This window comes from Oncorhynchus gorbuscha, linkage group LG25 (assembly GCF_021184085.1).
Source record: "Oncorhynchus gorbuscha isolate QuinsamMale2020 ecotype Even-year linkage group LG25, OgorEven_v1.0, whole genome shotgun sequence".
NCBI lineage: Eukaryota > Metazoa > Chordata > Actinopteri > Salmoniformes > Salmonidae > Oncorhynchus > Oncorhynchus gorbuscha.
Window position 1 is genome coordinate 31298649 of NC_060197.1, and position 25557 is coordinate 31324205.

The 25557-nt window shown below is 44.6% G+C and overlaps 2 protein-coding genes across 2 annotated transcripts in view; one reads left to right on the forward strand and one right to left on the reverse strand.

Moving 5' to 3' along the window:
• The window catches only part of LOC124013859 (calpain-5-like), a 32466-nt gene extending 20052 nt beyond the window's left edge, over positions 1-12414 (reverse strand). Inside the window, exons 1-2 of the mRNA XM_046328413.1 lie at positions 12293-12414; positions 1105-1270 (exon numbers count right to left, since the gene is read on the reverse strand). Of these exons, the coding sequence (XP_046184369.1) occupies positions 1105-1270; positions 12293-12327 (201 nt within the window). The 5' untranslated portion in view covers positions 12328-12414. The remainder of the gene's footprint in view (positions 1-1104; positions 1271-12292) is intronic.
• A 6957-nt stretch (positions 12415-19371) lies between these two features.
• cnpy4 (canopy FGF signaling regulator 4) lies at positions 19372-21140 on the forward strand. The gene is made up of 6 exons (XM_046328730.1): positions 19372-19546; positions 19753-19879; positions 20108-20204; positions 20361-20483; positions 20579-20696; positions 20842-21140. Exons 1-6 carry the CDS (start codon positions 19462-19464, stop codon positions 20949-20951), a joined length of 660 nt encoding a protein of 219 aa, XP_046184686.1. The 5' UTR covers positions 19372-19461; the 3' UTR covers positions 20952-21140.
• Positions 21141-25557: the final 4417 nt, after the last annotated feature.

The following is a 25557-nucleotide window of genomic DNA, read 5'->3' on the forward strand; positions in this document are numbered from 1 at the left end:
GTTATGAACTCAATTTCCCCTTAGATGACATCATGTTCAAGCTAAGTACTGTATGAAATATGATGCTGAATGGATTTTATAACAGTTATAATAGCTGAGGAAGGAAATTCAGAGTGTCCAAGCGTCTTGTCCATGCGTGTGTGTGGTGTACACGTGCATGAATGCTGGTGAGAGTGTGTGCAAGTGTGTGTGTGCGTTTGTGTGTATACAGGAGTCCAAGTGCGTATGTCTCACTGCAAAGTGAGGTGACAGATGTCATCCTATCATTCGACTCCTGTTGGATGCAGGCTTAAATTACCTGTGCAGAGCATTTGGAACACAATCCCATTAACCCTTTGTGGTTAGCCCCCCCCCACACTCCAGTGAGCAAAGTGAATACCTGTGCAGTCCAGTATTCTATCGATTAATGCAATCAACAACAAAAATCTGACCTCCTATAGGAACATTTCGTTCCTCATATTGTTTTTGTTTTTTTGTATATCTTCTATGTATACTTAAGAAAGACTACAACCACAACCTGATGTCCAATAAACAGCCACCCTTGAAGCTACACCACCACTACACAGCCCTTCTCCACTCGTCATCACAAACACATGCTATTTAAATCATCAGGTGATGCTTTTATAAACACACACTGAAACCCTGGTCATATTCAGGTCCAAATCTGCAACACGCGCCACACACACTCCCGTTGGTGTTGGGTTACACTGTCCTGACGCCTCTGGTCTGTTAGAAAGGCTTTAATGAACTATATCTGGAGTAAAACCTGCTGAGTGGACGACTAGAATTAGACTGGGGACTTAAACGGGTGCCTCCTGGGAAAGGGCACAAAGGGGAGTCCAGACGTTCTAAAGTGTGTGTGTGTGTGTGTGGTTGTAGAGGAAGAGAGAAAGCAAGTGATTGATTTTGATGAAAAATTCTGTTCTGGTGCCGCTTCTCTCTCTTTTTTTTCTTTTTTTGTGTGTTTATTTTGGTCTTTTTGTCTGTGTATGATTTTACCTCTGTTTTCCACTTCTATCCCTCACCCTCATCCACTCTTTCACTGCCTCACTCCATCTCTCTCTCCCCCACCTTCCCCCTCCGTCCCATCCCCGATCCGCTCACCCGTGGTCTTTTCCATGTGAGTCCAGGGGGTGGGGCTCGTTTGTAGAAGAGTGACAGTGCGGATGGGGGAAAGAGGGCATCCTTGAAGAGCTTGCCCCGCTGCAGACATGCCCTCTTCAGCTTGTGGTAACTCTGCCCCTGGAACCAACACACTCTCTCTGGCATACTGAGGGTGAGAGAGAAAACGAGGAGACCGGGATTGAGAGAGAAAAAGATGGGGATTGAGAGAGGAGAGGGGGGGGGGGGGGGGGACAGCGAAGAGAATGTCTGCTCATTTCAGTAGTTAGAACATGATGTTACAAAGTCCTCTCATTCTATTGGTGTCTATAGAGAAAGAATGGTTCTGTTATTAATTACACTTTGGATGGTGTATCAATACTCACCCAGTCACGACAAAGACACAGGCGCTCATTCTAACTAAGTTGCCAGAGAGGAAGGAAACCATTCAGGGATTTCACCATGAGGCCAAAATTGATTTTAAAACAGCTACAGAGTTGAAAGGCAGTGATAACTGAATATGGATCAACAACATTGTAGTTACTCCACAATACTGCCATAAATGACAGAGTGAAAAGTAGGAAGCCTGTACACAATAAAAAATATTCCAAAACATGCATCCTGTTCGCAATAAGGCACTAAAGTAATAGTGCAAAAAAAAATCCTGAATGCAAAGTGTTGTGTTTGAGGCAAATCCAACACATCACTGAGTACCACTCTTCATAGTTTCAAGCATGGTGGTGGTTGCATACTGTTATGGGTATCCTTGTCTTTGGCAAGGACTAGGGAGTGTTTCTTTAGGATAAAAAATAAACAGAATAGAGCTAAGAACAGGCAAAATCCTAGAGGAAAACTTGGTTCAGTTTACTTTCCAACAGACACTGGGAGACAAATGTATCTTTCAGCTGGACAATTACCTAAAACACAAGCCCAAATATACACTGGAGTTGCTTACGAAGATGACATTGAATGTTCCTGATTGGCCTGGTTACAGTTTTGACTTAATCTATGACAAGATTTGAAAATGGCTGTCTAGCAATGATCAACAACCAACTTGACAGAGCTTGAAGAATTGTTTAAAGAATAATGGGCAAATATTGTGCAATTCAGTTGTGCAAAGCTCTTAGAAACTTACCCAGAAAGACTCATAGCTGTAATCGCTGCCAAAGGTGATTCTAACATCTATTGACTCAGGGGGTTGAATACTTATCTAATCAAGATATAGTCGTTTTATTATTTTAAAAATGTGAGATTTTTGTTGCTCATGACAATTAATCCATATTAATCCCACTTTGTAAGACAAAAAAATATGGAAAAAAGTGAAATGGTGTGAATGCTTTCTGAAGGCACTGTACATAGTATTAATAAAGTGTGGAGCTAGAAGGGTTAACGTTATGGTCGTAGGGGTCAGGGGACATGAGGTGAGGACACAGTTTAAGTCATTACACCTAGCTACTGCCAAGGAGGCCCTGACACCAGCCAGCAGTGTGTGTGTGTGTGTGTGTGTGTGTGTGTGTGTGTGTGTGTGTGTGTGTGTGTGTGTGTGTGTGTGTGTGTGTGTGTGTGTGTGTGTGTGTGTGTGTGTGTGTGTGTGTGTGTGTGTGTGTGTGTGTGTGTGTGTGTGTGTGTGTGTGTGTGTGTGTGTGTGTGTGTGTGTTAGCCAGGTGCGATTCTGTGTCAGTGTTTATGCCAGAAGCCAGTGTGTAGGTGGCTGTGGGATCTAGTGGTGCTGTATACCGACACGCACACACGCACACACACACACACACAGGCCAGCGTTAGTAAATTAAACCTCTTGCTGGCCGTTTCTGGCCACCATGTTAAGATAGGGTCTAGTTTCCTGAATTTCCGCCTGACTGGCGTGTCCAAAGTAAACTGCCTGTTACTCAGGCCCAGATATATGCATATAATTGGTAGCATTGGATAGAAATACTTTGAAGTTTCTAAAACTGTTAAAGTAACATCTGAGACTATAACAGAATTGATATGGCAGGCGAAACACAGAAGAAAAACTAACCTGAATGTTTTTTTTTAGGTTCCATGCTCTTACAATGGAAAACTATGGGTCCTATGTAATTCCTGCTCCCAGATTGCAATTCCTGTGGCTTCCACTACATGTCAACAGTCTTTATTCAAGGTTTCTAACTTTTTTTCTTGAAAAACTAGCAAGAATTTGGAGTTTTAGTGAAGACAGCACCGGAACAATATCAGTCTTTTGGAGTGCGAGGAAGAGGGCGCACGCGTAGTTTTACTTTCCTATTGAACATACTTTTTTGCGTATGAAATATTATTGTCATGCTGGTAAAAGAGGACCCAAAAGCGATTTAACAGAAGCAGAGTTTAATAATGTTCAAAACGGAATAACTGACATCCTCTAGATTTGTAGAGGGGAAAACAACTGGAGAAGCGGCCACAGACTGTCGGGTAGGCGCAGGCCGTAGTCGACTGAGACACCTGCTCACACGCAGCGTCTGATGAAGGCACAAAACACGACAGAACAGGGTGATACACAATCACGGCAAAAACACGACAGGACAGGGCGAAACGCAATCACAGCATGGAATATACAATATAAGGAACCGACGGAACAGGAACGGATTACAAAGGAATAAATAGGGAATCTAATCAGGGAAAGGATCGGGAACAGGTGTGGGAAGACTAAATGATGATTAGGGGAATAGGAACAGCTGGGAGCAGGAACGGAACGACAGAGAGAAGAGAGAGCGAGAGAGTGAGAGAGGGAGGGGGAGAGAGAGGGATAGAACCAAACAAGACCAGCAGAGGGAAACGAATAGCATGGGGAGCACAGGGACAAGACATGACAATAAATGACAAACATGACAGTACCCCCCACTCACCGAGCGCCTCCTGGCGCACTCGAGGAGGAATCCTGGCGGCAACGGAGGAAATCATCGATGAGCGAACGGTCCAGCACGTCCCGAGACGGAACCCAACTCCTCTCTCAGGACCGTAACCCTCCCAATCCACTAGGTATTGGTGACCCCGTCCCCGAGAACGCATGTCCATAATTTTATGTACCTTGTAAATAGGTGCGCTCTCGACAAGGACGGGAGGGGGGAGGGAAGACGAACGGGGGTGCGAAGAAAGGGCTTAACACAGGAGACATGGAAGACAGGATGGACGCGACGAAGATGTCGTGAAGAAGCAGTCGCACAGCGACAGGATTGACGACCTGGGAGACACGGAACGGACCAATGAACCGCGGAGTCAACTTACGAGAAGCTGTCGTAAGAGGAAGGTTGCGAGTGGAAAGCCACACTCTCTGGCCGCAACAATACCTTGGACTCTTAATCCTGCGTTTATTGGCGGCTCTCACCGTCTGTGCCCTGTAACGGCAAAGTGCAGACCTCACCCTCCTCCAGGTGCGCTCACAACGTTGGACAAACGCTTGAGCGGAGGGAACGCTGGACTCGGCAAGCTGGGATGAGAACAGAGGAGGCTGGTAACCCAGACTACTCTGAAACGGAGATAACCCGGTAGCAGACGAAGGAAGCGAATTGTGAGCGTATTCTGCCCAGGGGAGCTGTTCTGCCCAAGACGCAGGGTTTCTGAAAGAAAGGCTGCGTAGTATGCGACCAATCGTCTGATTGGCCCTCTCTGCTTGACCGTTAGACTGGGGATGAAACCCGGAAGAGAGACTGACGGACGCACCAATCAAACGACAGAACTCCCTCCAAAACTGTGACGTGAATTGCGGACCTCTGTCTGAAACGGCGTCTAACGGGAGGCCATGAATTCTGAATACATTCTCAATAATGATTTGTGCCGTCTCCTTAGCGGAAGGAAGTTTAGCGAGGGGAATGAAATGTGCCGCCTTAGAGAACCTATCGACAACCGTCAGAATCACAGTCTTCCCCGCAGACAAAGGCAGACCGGTAATGAAGTCTAAGGCAATGTGAGACCATGGTCGAGAAGGAATGGGAGCGGTCTGAGACGACCGGCAGGAGGAGAGTTACCCGACTTAGTCTGCGCGCAGTCCGAACAGGCAGCCACGAAACGGCGCGTGTCACGCTCCTGAGTCGGCCACCAAAAGCGCTGGCGAATAGACGCAAGAGTGCCTCGAACACCGGGATGACCCGCTAACTTGGCAGAGTGAGCCCACTGAAGAACAGCCAGACGAGTGGAAACAGGAACGAAAAGGAGGTTACTAGGACAAGCGCGCGGCGACGCAGTGTGCGTGAGTGCTTGCTTAACCTGTCTTTCAATTCCCCAGACTGTTAACCCGACAACACGCCCATAAGGAAGAATCCCCTCGGGATCAGTAGAAGCCACAGAAGAACTAAACAGACGGGATAAGGCATCAGGCTTGGTGTTCTTGCTACCCGGACGGTAAGAAATCACAAACTCGAAACGAGCGAAAAACAACGCCCAACGAGCTTGACGGGCATTAAGTCGTTTGGCAGAACGGATGCACCCAAGGCTCTTATGGTCTGTCCAAACGACAAAAGGAACGGTCGCCCCCTCCAACCACCGCCGCCACTCGCCCAGGGCCAAGCGGATGGCGAGCAGTTCACGGCCACCCACATCATAGTTGCGCTCAGATGGCGACAGGCGACGAGAAAAATAAGCGCAAGGATGAACCTTATCGTCAGACTGGAAGCGCTGGGATAGAATGGCTCCCACGCCTACCTCTGAAGCGTCAACCTCGACAATGAACCGTCCAGTGACGCCAGGAGCAACGAGGACAGGAGCGGACGCAAAACGTTCCCCTAGAAGACCAAAAGCTCCCTGGGCGGAACCGGACCACTTAAAACACGTCTTGACAGAAGTAAGAGCTGTGAGAGGGGCAGCAACTTGACCGAAATTACGAATGAAACGCCGATAGAAATTAGCGAAACCTAAAAAGCGCTGCAACTCGACACGTGACCTTGGAACGGGCCAATCACTGACAGCTTGGACCTTAGCGGAATCCATCTGAATGCCTTCAGCGGAAATAACAGAACCGAGAAAAGTAACGGAGGAGACATGAAAAGAGCACTTCTCAGCCTTTACGTAGAGACAATTCTCTAAAAGGCGCTGTAGAACACGTCGAACGTGCTGAACATGAATCTCGAGTGACGGAGAAAAAATCAGGATATCGTCAAGATAGACAAAAACAAAAATGTTCAGCATGTCTCTCAGAACATCATTAACTAATGCCTGAAAACAGCTGGCGCATTGGCGAGACCGAACGGCAGAACCCGGTACTCAAAATGCCCTAACGGAGTATTAAACGCCGTTTTCCACTCGTCCCCCTCTCTGATGCGCACGAGATGGTAAGCGTTACGAAGGTCCAACTTAGTAAAGCACCTGGCTCCCTGCAGAATCTCGAAGGCTGATGACATAAGGGGAAGCGGATAACGATTCTTAACCGTTATGTCATTCAGCCCTCGATAATCCACGCAGGGGCGCAGAGTACCGTCCTTCTTCTTAACAAAAAGAACCCCGCCCCGGCCGGAGAGAAGAAGGCACTATGGTGCCGGCGTCAAGAGACACAGACAAATAATCCTCGAGAGCCTTACGTTCGGGAGCCGACAGAGAGTATAGTCTACCTCGAGGAGGAGTGGTCCCCGGAAGGAGATCAATACTACAATCATACGACCGGTGAGGAGGAAGGGAGTTGGCTCGGGACCGACTGAAGACCGTGCGCAGATCATGATATTCCTCCGGCACTCCTGTCAAATCGCCAGGTTCCTCCTGAGAAGTAGGGACAGAAGAAATGGGAGGGATGGCAGACATTAAACACTTCACATGACAAGAAACGTTCCAGGATAGGATAGAATTACTAGACCAATTAATAGAAGGATTATGACATACAAGCCAGGGGTGACCCAAAACAACAGGTGTAAACGGTGAACGGAAAATCAAAAAGACATAGTCTCACTGTGGTTACCAGATACTGTGAGAGTTAAAGGTAGTGTCTCAAACTTGATACTGGGAAGATGACTACCATCTAAGGCAAACATGGGCGTAGGCCTGTCTAACGGTCTGAAAGGAATGTTATGTTTCCGAGCCCATGCTTCGTCCATGAAACAACCCTCAGCCCCAGAGTCAATCAAAGCACTGCATGTAGCACCCGAACCGGTCCAGCGTAGATGGACCGACATAGTAGTACAAGATCTAGATGAAGGGACCTGAGTAGTAGCGCTCACCAGTAGCCCTCCGCTTACTGATGGGCTCTGGCCTCTTACTGGACATGAAATAACAAAATGTCCAGCAACTCCGCAATAGAGGCACAGGCGGTTGGTGATCCTCTGTTCCCTCTCCTTATTCGAGATGCGAATCCCTCCCAGCTGCATGGGCTCAGTCTCAAAGCCAGAGGAGGGAGATGGTTGCGATGCGGAGCAGGGAAACACCGTTGATGCGAGCTCTCTTCCACGAGCCCGGTGACGAAGATCTACCCGTCGTTCTATGCGGATGGCGAGAGCAATCAAAGAGTCCACATCTGAAGGAACCTCCGGGAAAGAATCTCATCCTTAACCGCTGCGTGGAGTCCCTCCAGAAAACGAGCGAGCAGCGCCGGCTCGTTCCACTCACTAGAGGCAGCAAGAGTGCGAAACTCAATGGAATAATCCGTTATGGACCGTTCACCTTGGCATAAGGAAGCCAGGGCCCTAGAAGCCTCCTCACCAAAAACTGAACGGTCAAAACCCGAATCATCTCCTCTTTAAAGTTCTGGAATCTGTTAGAGCAATCAGCCCTTGCCTCCCAGATAGCTGTGCCCCATTCTCGAGCCCGGCCAGTAAGGAGTGAAATGACGTAAGCAACCCGAGCTCTCTCTCTAGAGTATGTGTGGGGTTGGAGAGAGAACACAACTCACACTGCGTGAGAAAGGAGCGGCATTCAGTGGGCTGCCCGGAGTAGCAAGGTGGGTTATTAACCCTGGGTTCTGGAGGCTCGGCAGGCCAGGGAGTAACAGGTGGCACGAGACGTAGACTCTGGAACTGTCCAGAGAGGTCGGAAACCTGAGCGGCCAGGTTCTCCACGGCATGGCGAGCAGCAGACAATTCCTGCTCGTGTCTGCCGAGCATGGCTCCTTGGAACTCGACGGCAGTGTAACGAGCGTCTGAAGTCGCTGGGTCCATTCCTTGGTCGGTTCCTTCTGTCATGCTGGTAAAAGAGGACCCAAAAGCGATTTAACAGAAGCAGAGTTTAATAATGTTCAAAACGGAATAACTGACATCCTCTAGATTTGTAGAGGGGAAAACAACTGGAGAAGCGGCCACAGACTGCAGGTCGCTTCGGGTAGGCGCAGGCCGTAGTCGACTGAGACACCTGCTCACACGCAGCGTCTGATGAAGGCACAAAACACGACAGAACAGGGTGATACACAATCACGGCAAAAAACACGACAGGACAGGGCGAAACGCAATCACAGCATGGAATATACAATATAAGGAACCGACGGAACAGGAACGGATTACAAAGGAATAAATAGGGAATCTAATCAGGGGAAAGGATCGGGAACAGGTGTGGGAAGACTAAATGATGATTAGGGGAATAGGAACAGCTGGGAGCAGGAACGGAACGACAGAGAGAAGAGAGAGCGAGAGAGTGAGAGAGGGAGGGGGAGAGAGAGGGATAGAACCAAACAAGACCAGCAGAGGGAAACGAATAGCATGGGGAGCACAGGGACAAGACATGACAATAAATGACAAACATGACAATTATAGTTTATTTACATTTTAGCGTACCTGACGATTAAATAGAAATGTCGTTTGACTTGTTTGGATGATGTTTAGCGGTAGCTTTTTGGTCTCCTTTGCATGTTGAACGAGTGGATTACTGAAACGCCAACTAAACAGACTTTTTGGGATATAAAGAGGAATTCTATCTAACAAAATGACCATTCATGTTTTAGCGGGGTCCCTTGGGATTGCAAACAGAGGAAGATCTTCAAAAGTAAGTGATTTATTTCATCGCTATTTGTGATTTTATGAACCTGTGCTGGTTCAAAAATATGTTCATGTGGGGGCGCCGTCCTCAGACAATCGCATGGTATGCTTTCACTGTAAAGCCTATTGTGAATCGGAAAACGCAGTTAGATTAACAAGAATCTAAGCTTTAAAATGATATAAGATACTCGTATGTTTAATATTACAATTATTTATTATGAATTGTCCAATTTCATGGGATGTTGTCGACTGGTGTCCCGCTAGCGGGATGCCTATCATAAGGGGAACTATACTGACGAGAAGCGCTCCTTCACATTAACAGCTCTAAAATGAACTAACATAGGTTCTGTCTGTGAGAGTATGACTGTGAACTGAAAATATTCTCTGTGCATGACAAAGGTAAGACTGAAATAAGCCTTTTGACAGTGTTTCTTTGCAATATAATGTGTACTATGTTTCTATGATACCTGTAACAATTCAGCATCATTTCCAGATAATAAAGTATTCTAACTACAGTGCATTCGGAAATTATTCAGACCCCTTGACCTTTTCCACATTTTGTTACATTATAGCCTTATTATAAAATTGATTAAATAAATGTTTTTCCTCATTAATCTACACATAATACCCCATAATGACAACGCAAAAACAGGTTTATATACATTTTGACAAATGTATTAAAAATAGAAACAGAAATACTTTATTTACATAAGTATTCACACCCTTTGCTATGATACTTGAAATTAAGCTCAGGTGCATCCTGTTTCCATTAATCATCCTTGAGATGTTTCTACAACTTGATTGGAGTTCACCTGTGGTAAATTCAATTGATTGGACATGATTTGGAAAGACACACACCTGTCTACATAAGGTCACACAGTTGACAGTGCATGTTAGAGCAAAAATCAAGCCATGAGTTCGAAGGAATTGTCTGTAATGCTCCGAGACAGGATTGTGTCGAGGCACAGATCTGGGGAGGGGTACCAAAACATTTCTGTAGCATTGAAGGTCCCCAAGAACACAGCAGCCTCCATCATTCTTAAATGGTAGAAGTTTGGAACCACCAAGAGCAATCGGGGGAGAAGGGCCTTGGTCAGGGAGATGAACAAGTACCCAATGGTGACAGAGCTCCAGAGTTCCTCTGTGGAGATGGGAGAACCTACACCTATGGTGAAGCATGGTGGTGGTGGCAGCATCATGTTGTGGGGATGTTTTTCATCGGCAGGGACTGGGAGACTATGCAGGACCGAGAGGAAGATGAACGGAGCAAAGTACAGAGAGATCCTTGATGAAAACCTGCTCCAGAGCACTCAGGACCTCAGAGTGGGGTGAAGGTTCACCTTCCAACAGGACAACAATCCTAAGCACACAGCCAAGACAACGCAGGAGTTGCTTCGAGACAAGTCTCTGAATACCATTGAGTGGCCCAGCCAGAGCCTGTACTTGAACATCTTTGGAGTGACCTGAAAATAGCTGTGCAGCGACACTCCCCATCCAACCTGACAGAGCTTGAGAGGATCTGCAGAGAACAATGGGAGAAACTCCCCAAATACAGGTGTGCCAAGCTTGTAGCGTCATACCCACTGAGACTCGAGGCTGTAATCGCTGCAAAAGGTGCTTCAACAAAGCACGGAGTGAAAGTGTCTGACTATTTATGTAAATAAATTAGCAAAAAATTCCCAACACCTGTTTTTGCTTTATCATTATGGGGTATTGTGTGTGTATATTGATGAGGGAAAAAAATATTTGATCAATTGTAGAATAAGGCTGTAACTTAACAAAATTTGGAAAAAGCCATGGGGTCTGAATACTTTCCAACGGCACTGTAAATATAAGGCATACCTGTTCTAGATGGCTTGTCAGGTAATCCAATTTGTTTCTGGAAGGAGAGATTTCCTGGAACTCAATTACGTCCTGTTAAACCTTCCCTCTTGGTCATATGTACAGTGCCTTGCGAAAGTATTCGGCCCCCTTGAACTTTGCGACCTTTTGCCACATTTCAGGCTTCAAAGATATAAAACTGTATTTTTTTGTGAAGAATCAACAACAAGTGAGACACAATCATGAAGTGGAACGACATGTATTGGATATTTCATACTTTTTGAACAAATCAAAAACGGAAAAATTGGGCGTGCAAAATTATTCAGCCACCTTAAGTTAATACTTTGTAGCGCCACCTTTTGCTGCGATTACAGCTGTAAGTCGCTTGGGGTATGTCTCTATCAGTAGGTCTTGTCAGAGTTTTACAGTGTTTTATATTCTCCTTTGGAAAATACGTTATTTATGTTCAGTGAGATTTTCCTGAATCAAATAAAAGTTCAAAGGAGAAAAAAAAAATTGGTGAATTAATTTTTTTTTCAGCATATTGTTATTACAGCATGGATTAACGACTCTTAATATCTGGCTGTTCTCATTTGATTTAGTTTAATTATCTATGTGTGTGTGTGTGTGTGTGTGTGTCCGCCTCGGTCTGACCGCTTTGTGTATGTAGTCGTGACACAAGCGACGTCGCTTGCGACTTTTTATAGCGTATAAGTGTGTTTGTGCGTACGTGACAGCGTGTAGTTGAGTGACACTCTGTAAGTATAATGTCCATGTTCTTCCTGTGACAACCTGTCCTGGGGTGTGTCAAAATGTGTGCCTTCCCTCTGACTTAATCTGATGTGGGTATGTGTGTCACACATGGGTTAAAATACGATTGAAAATCTCTGAAATACTTTCAGTGTTTGCTTTAGCCTGGCTGGAGTGCCAGATGGGCGGGGATTTCTCTTTTGTGTCTATTCAATTAAGTCCATCGCACCAGCGAAAGTGGGCTTGATTGACAGGGCATCGGTAACATCCGTAGACCTGTGTAGCTATGTGCTGCTGTAAATGTATCCCTTGACAGACAATGGATACTCCTTCCATCCCTCTTTGTGATAACACACAATTAGCAACAGTGCCTCACACACTGGGGATAACCCATAGAGGTATGGGAAAACCACATGGTTACTTCAGACATGCTGTTTTCAGTGCATTACATCAAGAACACTTCGTCCTCTGTACCAAGTGTGTTGGCAAGCTGTCCAAGGACCATAGGACACGGGGAGCCCACACAAACAAACCAATCAAAAGTACTTGAGATCTGAGGCCATCCAAGGTTATTACTGTTATTGTGAAGGCCATTCCATGCAAAGACACACAGCGCACACACGTTAAGGTGCTGTTTGGTTCTCTTCATTGGGCAACTTACTGACTTCTCTCGCTCTGTTTCTCGTGTGTGTGTGTGTGTGTGTGTCAGAGGACGTCTCTCTTACTTCTGGTTCTGCTCCTCTCTTTGGCTCCTCTGCATAGTGTTCTGTTCTCTCCCTGAACTCCATACTCCCCCAGCAACTTTATCTATGCAAGACCCCTCTCGTTCCTCTCACTCTCCCTCCTCTTCTTTGCCCGCTCTCTCTTTCTCCTCCCACTCGCTTTTTCTCTGTCCGTCTCTCTCCCTCTCTCACACTTTATAGTTGTCATTTGCACATTCACATAAATCTTTATTCACACTTTACCTCTCGTTCTCTCTATTTTTGGTCTTTCCTTCCGTCATCTCTCTCTCTCTCTCCCCCCCTCTCTCAGGTTGTCATTAAGCATGTGTCCCGTGTCTCCTGAGTCCGCAGGGGGCACCCCCCTTCTTCCCCATCCCCCTCACTTAACCCCTCCATCACCAGACTCAAAACTGATGATCTAATTTGATTTAAAAATAGCTATGTATCGATGTATAAACATGTTGTATACATTTGCAGCTTAAAGCTGGATTGCAGTGTACACAGACAAGAGTGGGACAGGACAACATTATCAAATTAAATGTTATTTGCCACATGCGCCGAATACAACAGGTGTAGGTCTTACAGTGAAATGCTGAATACAACAGGTGTAGGTCTTAGAGTGAAATGCTGAATACAACAGGTGTAGGTCTTAAAGTGAAATGCTTACGTACAAGCCCTTAACCAACAATGCAGTTTTAAGAAAATACCCACAAAAAAGTAAGAGATAAGAATAACAAATAATTAAGGAGCAGCACTAAATAGCAGCACTAAATAACAACAGTGGGGCTATATTCAGAGTACCGGTTCAGAGTCAATGTGTCAATGTGCGGGGGGCACCGGTGTCGAGGTAATTGAGGTAATTGTAATTATGTACATGCAGGTAGGGTTATTAAAGTGGCTATGCATAGATGATAACAGAGAGTAGCAGCAGCGTGGGGGGGGTGCAAATAGTCTGGGTAGCCATTTGATTAGCTGTTCATGAGTCTTATGGCTTGGGGGTAGAAGCTGTTTAGAAGCCTCTTGGACCTAGACTTGGCGCTCCGGTACCGCTTGCCGTGCGGTAGCAGAGGGAACAGTCTATGACGAGGGTGGCTGGAGTCTTTGACAATTTTTCGGGCCTTCCTCTGACACCGCCTGGTATAAAGGTCCTGGATGGCAGGAAGCTTGGCCCGGTGACGTACTGGGCCGTTCGCACTACCCTCTGTAATACCTTGCGGTCGGACACCGAGCAGTTGCCATACCAGACAGTGATGCAACCCATCAGGATGCTGTCGATGGTGCAGCTGTAAAACCTTTTGAGGATCTGAGGACCCATGACAAATCTTTTCAGTCTCCTGAGGGGGGAATGATTTTGTTTTGTTCTGTTTGATTTTGAAGCGAAATAGAGATGGCATCATCTGTGGATCTGTTGGTGCGGTATGCAAATTGGAGTGGGTCTAGGGTTTCTGGGATAATTGTGTTGATGTGAGCCATGACATCCTAGTAATCCGTTTGGCCCAGCAGCCTTGTGAATGTTGACCTGTTTAAAGGTCTTACTCACATCGGCTGAGTGCATCGAGGACGTCGTCCCCACAGTGACTGTACGTACATACCCCAACCAGAAGCCATGGATTAGAGGATTGGCGTGATCACACCATCATCCGGAACAGCTGATGCTCTCATGCATCTTTCAGTGTTACTTGCCTCGAAGTGAGCATAGAAGTTATTTACCTCGTCTGGCAGGCTTGTGTTACTGGGCAGCTCTCGGTTGTGTTTCCCTTTGAAGTCTGAAATAGTTTGCAAGTCCTGCCACATCCAACAAGCGTCGTAGCCCGTGTAGTATATATATATATATATTTTTTTAAAACTTTTATTTAACCAGGCAAGTCAGTTAAGAACATATTCTTATTTTCAATGACGGCCTGGGAACAGTGGGTTAACTGCCTGTTCAGGGGCAGAACGACAGATTTGTACCTTGTCAGCTCGGGGGTTTGAACTCGCAACCTTCCGGTTACTAGTCCAACGCTCTAACCACTAGGCTACGCTGCCGCCCCGCCCCTATGATTTGATCTTAGTCCTGTATTGACCCTTTGCCTGTTTGATGGTTCGTCAGAGGGCATAGCGGGATTTCTTATGAGCTTCTGGGTTAGAGTCGCGCTCCTTGAAAGTGGCAGCTCTGCCCTTTAGCTCGGTGCGAATTTTGCCTCTAATCCATGGCTTCTGGTTGGGGTATGTACGTGCAGTCACTGTGGGGACGACGCCCTCGATGCACTTATTGATAAAGCCAGTGACTGATGTGGTGTACCTCTCAATGCTATCGGAAGAATCCCGGAACATATTCCAGTCTGTGCTAGCAAAACAGTCCTGTAGTTTAGCATCTGCTTCATCTGACCACTTTTTTATAGCCAGAGTCACTGGTGCTTCCGGATTTAATTGTTGCTTGTAAACAGGAATCAGGAGGATAGAGTTATGGTCAGATTTGCCAAATGGAGGGTGAGGGAGAGCTTTGTACGCATCTCTGTGTGTGGAGTAAAAGTGGTCTAGAGTGTTTTTCCCTCTGGTTGCACATTTAACATGCTGATAGAAATTCTGTAAAACTGATTTAAGTTTTCCTGTATTAAGGTCACCGGCCACCAGGAGCGCAGCCTCTGGGTGAGCGTTTTTCTGTTTGCTTATGGCGGAATACAGCTCATTGAGTGCAGTTTTAGTGCCAACTTCGCTCTGTGGTGGTATGTAGACCACTACGAAAATACAGAAACTCTCTAGGTAGGTAGTGTAGTCTACAGCTTATCATGAGATACTCTACCTCAGGCGAGCAAAACGTTGAGACTTCCTTAGATAGCGTGCACCAGCTGTTGTTACATAAATGCATAGGCCCCCGCCCTGTGTCTTACCAGAGGCTGCTGTTCTGTCTTGCTGATAGAGTGTATAACATGCCAGCTGAATGTTCTTAATGTCGTCATTCAGCCATGACTCTGTGAAACATAAGATATTACAGTTTTTAATGTCCCGTTGTTAGGATATACGTGCTTTCAGTTCGTCCCATTTATTTTCCAGCAATTGAACGTTAGCTAGCAGAACGGAAGGCAAGGGAAGACTAGCCACTCTTCGCCTGATCCTCGCAAGGCACCCAGAATTTTTTGCCTCAATCTCTGTTTCCTTCTCCAGCAAATCACAGGGATCGGGGCCTTGTCGAGTGTCTGCAGTATATCCCCTGCGGCCGACTCATTGAAGAGGAACTCCTTGTCCAATTTGAGGTGAGTAATACCAGTTTTGATGTCCAGAAGCTATTTTCTATCATAAGAGACGGTAGCCGCAACATGAAGTACAAAACAAGTTACGAACAACGCGACAAAACAAACAAAATAGCATGATTGATTGAGAGCCGATAAGACGGCAGCCCTACCCTCTGGCGCCATCACTTTTGTCTAGATACTACTGCAGACTGGAAAGGTATGCTCATAAAAGCATGTTGTAGTTATTTACATTTACATTTACATTTAAGTCATTTAGCAGACGCTCTTATCCAGAGCGACTTACAAATTGGTGCATTCACCTTATGACATCCAGTGGAACAGTCACTTTACAATAGTGCATCTAAATCTTAAAGGGGGGGGGGGTGAGAGGGATTACTTATCCTATCCTAGGTATTAGTTATGACTATGGATGTGATGCCAATGAACATAACTTATGTTGCTGCTACCACTTGTCTATCAAATATTTGAGATACTGTATATGTCTGTTGTTTCCTGAACATCCAGGTCATTTTGTGGCGAATCAGATGGCATTGAAGCATTGGATGAAATATTACTGTATCTGCTCATCAGAATCACATTACACCAGTTATCTATTTATAAATCCCAACGTTGATTATTAATCTATTCACGTCTTCATACCTGAACTTCTTCGCACTCTCTACCTAGCCAAAGTATATTCCTCTCTCGTGCCCAACACTGTCAACAAGAATACCACCACGATGTTATGAACCCTACAAACCCTGCTGTGTCAAAATGTTTCATACGGTGGGGCAAAAAAGTATTTAGTCAGCCACCAATTGTGCAAGTTCTCCCACTTAAAAAGATGAGAGAGGCCTGTAATTTTCATCATAGGTACACAGACAAAATGAGAAGAAAAAAATCCAGAAAATCACATTGTAGGATTTTTAATGAATTGATTTGCAAATTATGGTGGAAAATAAGTATTTGGTCAATAACAAAAGTTTATCTCAATGCTTTGTTTTATACCCTTTGTTGACAATGACAGAGGTCAAATGTTTTCTGTAAGTCTTCACAAGGTTTTCACACACTGTTGCTGGTATTTTGGCCCATTCCTCCATGCAGATCTCCTCTAGAGCAGTGATGTTTTGGGGCTGTTGCTGGGCAACACGGACTTTCATCTCCCTCCAAAGATTTTCTATGGGTTTGAGATCTGGAGACTGGCTAGGCCACTCCAGGACCTTGAAATGCTTCTTACGAAGCCACTCTTTCATTGCCCGGGCGGTGTGTTTGGGATCATTGTCATGTTGAAAGACCCAGCCACGTTTCATCTTCAATGCCCTTGCTGATGGAAGGAGGTTTTCACTCAAAATCTCACGATACATGGCCCCATTCATTCTTTCCTTTACACGGATCGTCCTGGTCCCTTTGCAGAAAAACAGCCCCAAAGCATGATGTTTCCACCCCCATGCTTCACAGTAGGTATGGTGTTCTTTGGATGCAACTCCGCATTCTTTGTCCTCCAAACACGACGAGTTGAGTTTTTAACAAAAAGTTATATTTTGGTTTCATCTGACCATATGACATTCTCCCAATCTTCTTCTGGATCATCCAAATGCTCTCTAGCAAACTTCAGACGGGCCTGGACATGTACTGGCTTAAGCAGGGGGACACATCTGGCACTGCAGGATTTGAGTCCCTGGCGGCATAGTGTGTTACTGATGGTAGGCTTGTTACTTTGGTCCCAGCTCTCTGCAGGTCATTCACTAGGCCCCCCCGTGTGGTTCTGGGATTTTTGCTCGCCGTTCTTGTGATCATTTTGACCCCACGGGGTGAGATCTTGCGTGGAGCCCCAGATCGAGGGAGGTTATCAGTGGTCTTGTATGTCTTCCATTTCCTAATAATTGCTCCCACAGTTGATTTCTTCAAACCAAGCTGCTTACCTATTGCAGATTCAGTCTTCCCAGCCTGGTGCAGGTCTACAATTTTGTTTCTGGTGTCCTTTGACAGATCTTTGGTCTTGGCCATAGTGGAGTGCGACTGTTTGAGGTTGTGGACAGATGTCTTTTATACTGATAACAAGTTCAAACAGGTGCCATTAATACAGGTAACAAGTGGAGGACAGAGGAGCCTCTTAAAGAAGAAGTTACAGGTCTGTGAGAGCCAGAAATCTTGCTTGTTTGTAGGTGACCAAATACTTATTTTCCACCATAATTTGCAAATAAATTCATTAAAACTCCTACAATGTGATTTTCTGGATTTTTTCCCCTCATTTTGTCTGTCATAGTTGAAGTGTACCTATGATGAAAATTACAGGCCTCATCTTTTAAGTGGGAGAACTTGCACAATTGGTGGCTTGACTAAATACTTTTTTGCCCCACTGTATATACACTGCCTATTTATAATTAAATATAAATATGTATATACAAGGCAACAGTAAACATGTTGTCCCCCACAAATGATGCAGCACCCCCCTTGGGCCAGTCAGTGTAATTTTGTAAATGGCGGATCTCTATGGCAAGATGTATCATTCACCCAAGTTTAATCAAAATGGGGCCAGTGGTGTCCGAGATATCGCATGGATTAGCTAGACTCATGTCCCTGAGCATGTGTGCCAAATTTCATCGCTGTGAGTCAAACCGATCAAGAGATATAAACATGTGCCCGTTATAGTGCCACTGTGAGGTCAAAATGTTCTTGCATCTGTTGAGTCTTGACAGTGTTTTCAAAATATGTACCAAATTGCATTACAATACAAATATGTGCCAGGCCACACCCACATGAATGTTTATTGGTCTATGTTGTTTTAGGTACAAGTCTGGAAAATATTGCATTGAGAGACCGTTGTCCATCGTTGTCCATCAATGCCACATATCAAGTTTTGTGCAGATCAGTCATTCGGTAACAGAGTAGTGTTTTCACAAAATTCTAAATGGCATAAGATCCACCATGACAGTCCTAATGGGTCCCTAGGAAAATGTATACCTTGTGAGGAGAGGAACCTATGTACCGAATTTCATGACTTTAGGTCAAACGGGATGTGGGGCGTGACCTTTCAAAATTCGCATTTTCAATCTCTTGTTACAGCGCCACCATCTGGCCAATCAGTGTATTTTTTTAAATGCCGGATCTTAATGGCAAGATGCATCATTTACCCACATTTCGTCAAAATCAGGCCATTGCGGTCTGAGATATCCTGTATGACTAATGTGCGAACGAACGGATGAAGACAGATCCACAGGCCCCTCCAGGTTTCATCACGGGGGTCAATAAATAGTAGGCCCTAGCTCTGAATTACAGCACGGACAAGCAAAGCCCGTGCGAGGAAAACGGCACGTGAACTTCAGGAGCATTGCAGCCGCGTGATAAATCGGCTAAAAAGACACAGCACTCTTTCCTCTGGCTAGAGTGCTCATTGCTAACTGGGGAGTGGGGGCTTGAGACTCCAAAGCTCTAAACTCACTTAATACAATCCCTATGAGATAAAATAAATGCACGTTCCATCTTTTTTTGTAATGTTTACATTTTACAAATGTCCACTCTAAATATCTTTCCCCACCTTGAGTTTGAATTTTTCAATGCTCGACTAGATTTCCTAAATCGGATTCACACGATCCGCCTTTCCCTTTTTTGTGTTTTCCACTAGATAACACAGCCACAAAGTTAAAATTGGCTGCAACGTCTAGATGTAAGAAAATAATAAATAATCGCTTTTTGGCCTTAATTTAAGGTTAGTCATACGGTTATCGGTGTGGTTAAGGTTAGGGCTAAAATAATATTGTATGAAAATTAATTGTGGAAATAGCGGGGTTTAGCCATATTTATGACTTTCTGGCTGTGTTAAATGAATCCCTTTTTGGGAAGCTTCAACTACTACACTGCGCCTGCGCCTTGCCATTTACGTGCTGTGAGTCTCAGAAAAATGCCGATGTGGCTTCTGTAAACGGATTTAGGGAATCAAGTTGGCGAAAAGTTGCAATGGAACTTTTCCTCTTGTGCCTTTTTTGGGTGTGCAGCTTCGCTATATCATCCGAGGACGAAAGACTGCCCAATCGATGCGAAGGTAAACGTTAGCTACAGTAGTTAAACATTAAATGTGACGATGTCTTGCTCAGAGCGTTAGCTTTTTTGTATACTTAGCTAACGTTAGCTAGATAACTAACTAGGAGATTCAGTATCTGTGAATGCATTTTCTTACTTACATGGGACGTGTTTATAAATGTAAAATAACATGCATTTGAACAACATCCGCCTGTCGGAACCCTATAGTGTGTAAGTTCCTGACGGTGGAGCTCCAAGCAGCCTTGGAGAAGACGGGTCGGTCCAAGGAGGTTCTGGAGCTAGGAGCAGTGCTGGACACGGGTAAACGCAGACGCAAGATCAAATACAATACCTCGTAAGTTTAAAGTGTCCCTCCTCTCCTTCAACCGTGTTGATGTGATAAAACAGGATGGGTCAACTGGCCTTTATGATCGATGAATGGAAGGATACATGGAGAGGAAGCCACTTTTATGTTATGGAGAAGGAGAGGCAAGACTATCATTGAGCTCTGCTCTCTTGTCATAGACTGAAATGATTTGACCACTCATTTTGTAGTTGTGATTTTTGAAATAACTGTTTTCAGTGAGACCCGTCTGACTGAGGCAGTGGATAACATCTGTGAGGGGATCCTACAGTACAGTGTCCATGCTGAGCGACCTGGCAGCCTCCGATACGCCAAGGTCCTCACACCTCTCCATCTTCGCAGTTTAACCAATGTTCATGCTTTAGAACAGTGTTCTTCAATCCTGGTCCTGTGGACCTACATGGCATGCAGGATTTTGTTCCAGCCCAGTATTAACACACCTGAGTCAACTAACCATCTGTGTGTGTTTTAGGGTACCAGTCAGACCATGGCCACTCTGAAGAACCTGGTCCATAAGGGGGTGAAGGTGGAGTTGGGTCTGCCCTATGAACTCTGGGACGAACCCTCAGTGGAGGTGTCCGACATGAAGAAACAGGTACATACCCGTGTGTGTTTACACATCAACACACAGCTTTACAGGCAGAGGGTTGTGCGTGTTCATGACAATAAGTGGGTGTTGGGTTGTTTCAGTGTGAGACGATGCTAGAGCAGTATGAGGAGGTTGTGGAGGACTGGTACTTCCACCATCAGGAGGAGAGGCTGGAGCGCTTCCTGTGTGAGACACACATTCTCAAGACCTCCGAGCAAGGTTTGGACACACACACTATAGCATACACACTTGCAAACGTATACCTAAAGCACACACTCACCCAAGACACTTGAATAGTGGCAAACACAACATACACGTGTTCACATAGTTAAACACTTACCTGGGTTTTCCCTCTCTCCCTCAGAATGTCTACAGGAGGTTTGGAAGGGTGACATGGGAAAGAAGGGATCCAAAGTGGAGGTAGCAAGCGAAGAAGAGGGAGGAGGGAAGACTCACGATGCAGGAGAACTGTGAAATCATCCAAAATGGCGGAGTGAAAGTCTCCCTAACAGAACCCTCCCTCTTTCCTTCCCAAATGGTCATACGATATTTGGAGTGGAACATAGTTAGAATGCATGGAGCAAAGTTACATTCAACATCAATAATACTGTATGTAGCAGACCAACCAACTGAACATTACAATTCCTATCTCTGCATCGACAATCCGCCTCCTGTCTTGCTCCTCAGAAAGCTAAAAGTGAGCTAAGTCAAGTCTCCTAAACCTTCACCACTCTATTATCATACACTATATCTACAAAAGTATGTGGACACCCCTTCAAATTAGTGGATTCGGCAATTTCAGCCACGCCCTTTGTTGACAGGTGTTTAAAATCGGGCACACAGTCATGCAATCCCCATCGACAAACATTGGCAGTAGAGGTGGTGGGGTGGTGTAAAGCTCGCCGTTATTCAATTCTGGAGCGATGGAAACACGTTCTCTGGAGTGATGAATCACGCTTTACCATCTGGCAGTCCCACGGTCTAATCTTGGTTTGGCGGATGCCAGAATAAAGCTACCTGCCCTAATGCGTAGTGTCAACTGTAAAGTTTGGTGAAGGAGGAATAATGGTCTGGGACTGTTTTTCCTGGTTTGGGCTAGGCCCCTTAGTTCCAGTGACGGGAAATCTTAACGCTACAGCATACAATGACATGGTAGATGATTCTTTGCTTCTAACTTTGTGGCTGCAGTTTGGGGGTGGCCCTTTCCTGTTTCAGCATGACAATGTCACTGTGCACAAAGCAAGGTCCAGAAGTGGTTTGGTTGAGATCGGTGTGGAAGAACTTGACTGGCCTCCACAGAGCCCTGACAACCCTATTGATCATCTTTGGGATGACTTGGAATGCCGAGAGCGAGCCAGGCGTATCGCCTAACATCAGTGCCCGTCCTCACTAATGCTCTTGTGGCTAAATGGAAGCAAGTCCCTGCAGCAATGCTCCAACATCGAGTGGAAAGCCTTCCCAGAAGAGTAGAGGCTGTTGTAGCAGAAAAAGGGGGGGATCAACTCGATATTAATGAACATGATTTTGGAATGAGATGTTCAACGAGCAGGTGTCCACATACTTTTGGTCATGTAGTGTATCTATGGAGCACAGGGCATTCCAGTTGTGTCCAACATTGGGATAGTCATAGATGTGTCATTGTTTACATCAAATCAATATCATCAATTTACACACACCTGTCCCTTTTCAGTAGGTAAGTTGAAACTGAGAATGCTACAGAACACTACAATATGAAAGTAAATTGAAAACCAACTGCATTATCTAAGATGGGGAAGTATAGTAAATTGGAAAGCCTTTTTACCCTGTCGAAGTGTGCCCATTTTTTGTATTCGTGTACTACTATATGGTACATTTTTGTTTCCTAAATCCAATATGTACCGTTTTTAAATTTGAATAAACTCTTATCACATTGTGTACATGTGAGTCTTGAAATTTGTCTGAATTTAATTTAGCTTTTCACATGCCATCTACGGTATAGGGAGCAACGTAGAATGTATGCACACATGACTGTAAGTCGCTTTGGATAAAAGCGTCTGCTAAATGGCATTTATTATTATTATTTATCATTGGGATACTGGATTTTTCTTAATGGTACAATTGCATATCCAATGAAAGTCGGTGTAGCTACATGGTTGGAGATGTGAGAACTTGTAATGTGCTGCCATCTTGTGGTATATTTTTGAAATTGTCTCTAGAACTGCATTGATCTGTCAGGGTCCCTGGCCTAGACCAGAGAAACAAGTGTTTGTTTTTTGGTGTGGAAGGTGCACTATTAGTCTTGCTTCCATAATATTATGCGGCACAAATATCCAACATTCAGCTCTGTTTAGGTGTCTACGATGATGGGAACATGTACGATTTTACACATGTGTTTTTCTTTTTTGAAGGAAATAAACTAAATTGAAATAGTGTATTCTCCTGTTTTCTGTCCCCGTGTTTATACAGGCTTTTGGCCCTGAGGATGGTACTGCAAATCAACCAAACGTATGTGAACCCAGCAGATACAGCCAAGCACATTAAGAAACAACACTAAGGCGGAGTTGCCAGAATTCAAATAAAGGATCTATAAAGAGTCATCTTCATAAGGTTGGAACCTGGCTCTCTGTAACTTCTCAACCCAGAAGCAACAATTCCAATCTCAACTACTTAGTCACATTGTTCAAATGAAATGTAATATATTTTTTTTACAGCAAACATTTGAGTAGTTCAACTAGGGCAAATTGTGACCACAGAACTTTACCTGCACAATTGTTTATTGGCCTTTGACTAGGTTGACTACTTTTGTGCTACATCATTGATCATTCTTATTTCACAAATGTAGGAAAATATTTTCCACGTGGTAAAAAATATATTTTTGCCTTATGGAAAGTGACATCATCCCTATTCTAATCGGTCCCACCTGCCAGAAGACTACACCTGATTGGTCAACTCATTATCTCCAAAAATTCTGATTAGTTGATTAATAATTAGAACTACTGGTAATTGCTATCTCTATGGAAAGTTTTATTGCTGAAGCACTGACTTGTTTGCCATAAAACCTAAAGAAGAAGAAGCTCTAACTTTGGTTTGAGAGTAATGGAGGAAGCAGAAGCGATACTTGATTCTGTTGGCGCGAGTACAGATTGAGGAAATGAGTGGAATACTGTAACATCTTAGAATGGAGCTTAAAGGACTAGTTGTAAATCAAGATAAGCTTCGGTATGATAACGCCTCATTCCTTGTGCGGTTCATGAGCAAGGATGTTTTTGGTGGGAAACCCGTTTGCCGTCACAAAGATTGTGAAGGATGCATTGGGAGAAGTAGAGTCAAAGTGACCAGGAGTGGTATGGTGTTGTTTTCATGTATGTCAAAAGGAGAAAGCACTGTGGATGCACAAATGGCCGATGCATGAAGTGGAATGCTATGATTATCGGAGTAGGGCACCGATTAAATGTGTCATATCTGGCGTCTCGATAGATATTGAGGCTTCATGGTTTAAGATGAACATGCCAGGAATAGTTTATTCACATCGCTTAACCTGCACTGTGAATGGAAAGGAGGAAAGCCTTTCTGTTTTTACGTTTTGATGCTGAATTTCTCCCGACCCTTGTAAAGCAGGACTGTATTAGATCTGCAGCGCAAACGTACGTACAAAAGCCACTTCAATGTCATCAATGTGAAACATTTGCCCACATCTCTAAGTGTTTGCAAACTCAATATTGTTGCAGAGTTCCCTGAGTGTCCTGTTTAGGGTGAAGAAGGTCCAAGTAGGAAGGATCAGGGCTGTTGAGAAGCTCTCCTATGCAGAGGCAGTGAAAAAGGTTGAAGCAGCGAGCAGAGATGATGCAGCTATGGCAGTGGGTGATTCCCAACAGTTATATGGATGTCAGTCAGTTGAGAGATCCTGAAAACACTTAATTGTGAAGGTTGATTTTGTTGCGTTTATTTGCAAAGGTGATTAATTGTACGGGAGAAACTAACAACAACAAAAAAAATCGAAGAAACTGGAAATCATTGTGAAAGCAGGTCAAATGTTCTTGGATATCAATGATTTCACTGCTGAGACACTGCAGTGAATAATGTCTGACAATGCTTTCTCCTCTCAGGCCCCAGAACCTGTGTAAGGATCTGAGTGCATTTGACTGAAGGAGTATATTGACTTCTTTTTTCCGCAAATAATGATTTATTTTTAGTAGGTGGCAGCGAACCACCTTTTTTGGATGTATTCCACCAATTAAACTTTGAATAAGAAGAACTTTTCACCAAGTTATTTGGTGACGCCAAATGCACCCTGTTGGCTCAGTGTTTGGGTCTTGGTGCTGATGGTCCTTTAAGTTTTGGCAAAATTATGTCAGTTGTTCGGTTAACCACTGTGTATTTATTATGGATCCCCATTAGCTGCTGAGGTTTATGGTTTAGTGAACGATTTGTCCCAAATAAAATGCTTTTAGATTTGAAATTGAAAATATGGCAAATAGGAGAAGCAATATCATCCACTATTTTCCTCTGTAATTTTCCATCCAAGTTGTCATACCCTGGTGGCTTGTCATTGTTGATATACAATACTTGTTTCAACTCTTCCACACTCACTTTACGGAATTCAAAATAACAATGCTTGTTTTTCATAATTTGGTCAGATATACTTGGATGTATATGTAACGGATGTGAAATGCTAGCTTAGATAGCGGTGGTTCGCGCTAAATAGCGTTTCAAATCGGTGACGTCACTTGCTCTGAGACCTTGAAGTAGTAGTTCCCCTTGCTCTACAAGGGCCGCGGCTTTTATGGAGCGATGTGTAACGATGAATCGTGGGTGTCAGTTGTTGATGTGTGAAAAGGGTCCCTGGTTCGCGCCCGGGTATGGGCGAGGGGACGGTCTAAAGTTATACTGTTACATATAGTGTCACCGTTTGTTGCTGGCATGTCATGCCTAAATTTGCTAATCTTGCCAATTAAAAAAACATCAAAATAGTTGGCAATATCAGTCGGTTTTGTGATGAATGAGCTGATTCAATGAATGATGGAGCTGAGTTTGCCTGTTTTCCCAAAATTTCATTTTAGGTGCTCCAAAGCTTTTTATATCACTTAACTTTGTTCATAGT